The sequence below is a fragment of the Mus pahari genome, chromosome 3 (genome assembly GCF_900095145.1).
Source record: "Mus pahari chromosome 3, PAHARI_EIJ_v1.1, whole genome shotgun sequence".
In the NCBI taxonomy this organism is placed as follows: Eukaryota; Metazoa; Chordata; class Mammalia; order Rodentia; family Muridae; genus Mus; species Mus pahari.
This window is the reverse complement of record NC_034592.1, coordinates 108,957,033-108,961,484: the sequence shown is the minus strand read 5'-3', so window position 1 is coordinate 108,961,484 and position 4,452 is coordinate 108,957,033. Positions and strand designations below refer to the sequence as shown.

Genomic DNA, 4,452 nt, shown 5'->3' with positions numbered 1-4,452 from the left:
GGGAGAGGGAGAGGGAGAGGGAGAGGGAGAGGGAGAGGGAGAATAGCCCAGGCTGGCTTTGAACTTTCAGCAATCCCCCTGCCTCTGCCTCATGAGTGCTGAAGTAGGTGCCATCATCACACACATCCACAGAGAAGTCTTCCTGGAAACAAGCTTACAGGCGCAGACAGGGTATCTTATTATTCTGAGGGCAGTGATAGGCAGGGACCTTTACACTCTATGAAGCCACAGGATCCTCACGGGGCTAATGTCATGGCGACTGCGCCTTGCACAAGGGCTGGGAGACTACGAGCCACCCTTGACAGCCTGCACTGACGAGACCTTGGCGCCATTTCCCCTTAACAGTTTCTCGCAGCCTTGCCGCTGTGGCCCCATCTCTCTGTTGGGAATATTTGCAAGAAGGAACACCCAACACATGCTGCCCCAGTCTCAGAGCTTGAGGCTCCCGTCTCCTGTGTCCTCTCTGCCAAGTGTGGGTTGGGATTTGCTCCCTGTCTCTGGCATCAATTGCTGCCTTATTAGAAGGTGGTAAAATCTGAATTTGTAAAATCTGACCGGCAAAGCAACCCTGGCCAGTGGAGTCAGTTCATTAACCCCAGCATTCTGGAGAGTCAGGAACTCGGAGCCAGCCCGAGCTACATAGTGGGACCTTGTCTCAACAAGCAACAAAACAAGGAACAACCAGCAAAAACATTTTAGAAAGATTGTAGAAGTAAAACATTATTTATATTGTTTATAGTTCAATACAATAGAATCAGAAGCAAGAAATAATGATCCAAGGCTAGAGAGCTGGCTTAACATGTTTAGAGCACTTATTGCTTTATTAGAAGATCTGGGTTCAGTTCCCAGCACCCACAAGGCACCTCATAACTGCCTGTAACTCCCCTTCCAGAGGATCTGATGCTGTTTTTCTTCTGACCTCTGTGAACTTCTGCACAAATGTGGTATACATACACACTCAGGCACACACATACCCATAAAAATAAAATAAATAATAAATTTAAAAGAAAGACATAGTAAATAACAAGCCACAAACACCAATAAACAACCTAAGTTAGTGTTTATAAGCTTGTTTGGTTTTTTTGAAGACAATGTGGCTATGTAGCCCAGGCTGGCTGTGAACTCCCAACTTTCTGTCTCAGTGAACAAGTGCTGGGTTCACAGGCTGAAAACACAGTTATATAACTTCATAAGTGCTTTCTGTCATGCAGTTTGAACATGATGGATGTAACCAGCATGTCACAATCGAATGTCTGAATGTCACCAGCATGTCAGACTTGAACATCTACCTTTTCCCCACTGCCTTTTACAGATCTAGTATTTTTGTCGTTTGCACATGAAACATCCCAAATCACTGAATCTAGCCTTTACCTTTTATCTATCAATTAATTTTGGGTCAGTGTTTTCACTTGAAAACAAAAAGTATTTGTTATATTCACAGAGTATTCAACTATTTCAATCATGTTCTCTCCTGTCAAAAGCTTGGTAAACTTCATATTTGCTATTTTTAAATGCTTTACACTTATTATTTATTGTGTATTTGTGTGGGGGTGTGCATGCCATGGTGCACTCATGGGATCAGAGGACAACTTTCAGCGTCAGTTCTCTACTTCCAACCTGTGGATCCCAGGGACTGAACTCAGGGCATAAAGCTAGGCAGTAAATGTCTTTCCTGAGTCACCTCAAAGACCCAATATTTGTCACATTTTATCAAATTACAATTTAGAATGGGAATGTCCTTAACAATGTGTAAATATGTTACTCAAATTTCTCATTTTTCATAAAAACTGATTTTGTATTTTCTTGTTTTCTAACTTAAATGTGCATGAGATATCTTGTCATTTTTAATTTTCAATTTTAAAACCAGAATGAATATGAACCCCCCCCTTTTTGGGTTATTTGACACAGGACCTTGCTATGTAGCTCAGGCTGGCCTAGAGTTGAAGATCCTCCTGTCTTAGTCTCCCAAATGCTTAGGCTATGAAGCTACACACCCTGCTTTTTTTTTTACAGACTAAACTTTTCTGGTGTTATGCAAGTGGTTTGATTCAGGGGATGGCTATTATGGCCCATCAGCCAGCTCTGTCCAGCCCTTATTCCTAAAAATAAAATGTTATTGGCACGCAGACGAGTTCACTTGTTTATATATTGTCTCGGGCTGCTTTTCGTTGGAACTAAACAGTAACACATTTGCTATCTGGCCTTTCAAAAAGCGTTTTGAACTGCTAATATGTCTCAGCTGTTCACTGCACTTTCCCACAGTGGGCTCCAGCACTGTCACCGGTGTGAGCTCCCTGCATCCAGGACTTGTCTCTGCTCCCGCTTCTGTGTCTGTCATTGCAGTGCCCACCCTGCCAGTATGGTTCACCTTGTGAGAGGGACCATTCCCTTCAAGTCAGATTCACCACGCTAATCTCACTAGGATATACTAGAATATGCATGAGAATAAGAGTGATTGGGAAAGCACTTTGTGAAACTACAAGGTATTATATAAAGGCAGCGACTTCTAACATTAATAAGCAATTACTGTATGCAGCAGCATCAACATCCATCACTGTTTCTATTGTTATTTTGAACCACTTACCCAGCACTCTCATTGGCTCTCGGAAAGCAGGCGGTCTTCCATTTCTTATAATACTCTATTGAATTCTATCAATACAGTGAGGAGCCTACATGAGTTATTTTTGCAGTACAATTTGGATCAATGGTAAGAATCTCATCAACTCAAATGATCATTTAAGTGACTTAATATTAAACAAACAACCAAACAAAAAAGTCCAACCTTCTTCATTATCCTTCTGTTAAATGAGAGAACAAAGGTCGGAATATTGGGGAAACAATAAATATGTCCTCCCGAGAGAATATACTAAACCAGAGAACAGTGCTTTCTTCCAGCGAGTTGTCAACAGAAGCAGTTGTGTGGAAGGAGGCGATAATGCCTTGGGGGAAAAGTTTCATCTACTCAGAGAAAAGCAGAGATTCTGAGCTGGAACGTGTTATAAGAAATGATCTTCAGAATCTTTGGAAGTCCTGCCTACTCTTACAGAGTATTCTCTAGGACACTGCGCTGTAACCTGTCCCAACTGTGGCTTTTTAGAAGCGTGTCTGCAGTGCTGCTCTGATGGCCCCTCCATTTCTTTGAATTAGTATAAAATATGCCTAAAAGCTATAATACACTATTGTATGAATGTGTAGATGTGGTTTGTTCCTTTTAACAGCGATCTTTTCCCTTTGCACTGTGCACAGGCAGGTGTTAAATAGTGCAAGCCTGGCTGAGTAAGGATGCTCAATCCTGGACCAGAGCCTCTCATCATGGCTGCCTTTCCGGGGAGGGGAGTGCGTACTCATTCAGCACCTCCATTACCCAGCGACTCTTATTTATTAATAGTGCTGCCTATTCCTCAGGAAGTACAGTATACAGTAAGGTCAGAAAATAAGCATGGGAGAGGACTTGATATTGATTTTCTTTTGCTCTGTGAAATTACATGAAAGTGCAATGGCTTGCAGGAGTAGCCGGGTCAATAGAGCTCCATTTGAGATCACCTTGAAGTTCTGTGCTTTTCCCATCCAGTACAAGCTTCCTCTACTGTCAGATTCATTCATATTTAATTGCCTTTAGTGGTGAAATAGTACAACCTCTATTCACAATGCCATGGTGAGGATTTTGCTCGGGGTAGAATTGTGATGTATTTCCAGGAAAGAATGGTTTGCCCTTGCTTGTTAAAAATTGACAACATGATGAAATAAATCTGAAAATCCAAAGGGCAAAAAAAGATCAATAAAGCGAATCACAGGACTGCCTGTAAGACAAATTTTCAGTATTAGAGTGTTGCTAATTCCTTCTGGGTTTGAACTACAGAAAAGCCAGGCATAACACCTTGTAGTGTGGTTCTGAGAGAAAGTCACTAAGTCAGCTGTACCATTATCCCATCTGTACCATCTGAGTTCTGTTCTTAATCAGTTACAGACTACAGGTAGAATGCTAAGACTCTCTATGGTTTCTGTCTCCAGGGAAGCAATAAGTCGCCTGTGTGAAGCTGTCCCCGGGGCCCATGGAGCCATTAAAAAACGAAAGGTGAATATCTACACAAGCTTCTCGCTTTCTGTCCCTTTAACGATGGCAAAATGGTATCCGAGTGATCATTCTATTCTTTGGCTTCTTTAATTTTTTTCATTTGTGACCCTTTTCTGCTTGAGAATTTTATGTATGTGTGTGCATATTTGAGTGTGGATGCAGTTTTATGTGTATGGTCGTGGTGGTAGAGGCTCAGTCTCTCTTGATATACATTGATTGATTGATTGATTTAGGAAATGGTGTCTTTCACTGCCTTGGACTTGCCAAGTAGGCTAGGCTAGCTGGTCAGTGAATCCAAGGAATCTATCTGTCTCTACCTTCCCAGTGTGTATGTGTGTGGTGTGTGTGTGTGTGTGTGTGTGTGTGTGTGTGTGTGT

General features: G+C 42.0%; 1 protein-coding gene across 1 annotated transcript in view; it reads left to right on the top strand.

Moving 5' to 3' along the window:
* Shc4 (SHC adaptor protein 4) overlaps nucleotides 1–4,452 on the top strand; it is a 94,157-nt gene that overhangs the window by 41,790 nt on the left and 47,915 nt on the right. Inside the window, exon 3 of the mRNA XM_021192909.2 lies at nucleotides 4,012–4,075. Coding sequence (XP_021048568.1) covers nucleotides 4,012–4,075 — 64 coding nt within the window. The remainder of the gene's footprint in view (nucleotides 1–4,011; nucleotides 4,076–4,452) is intronic.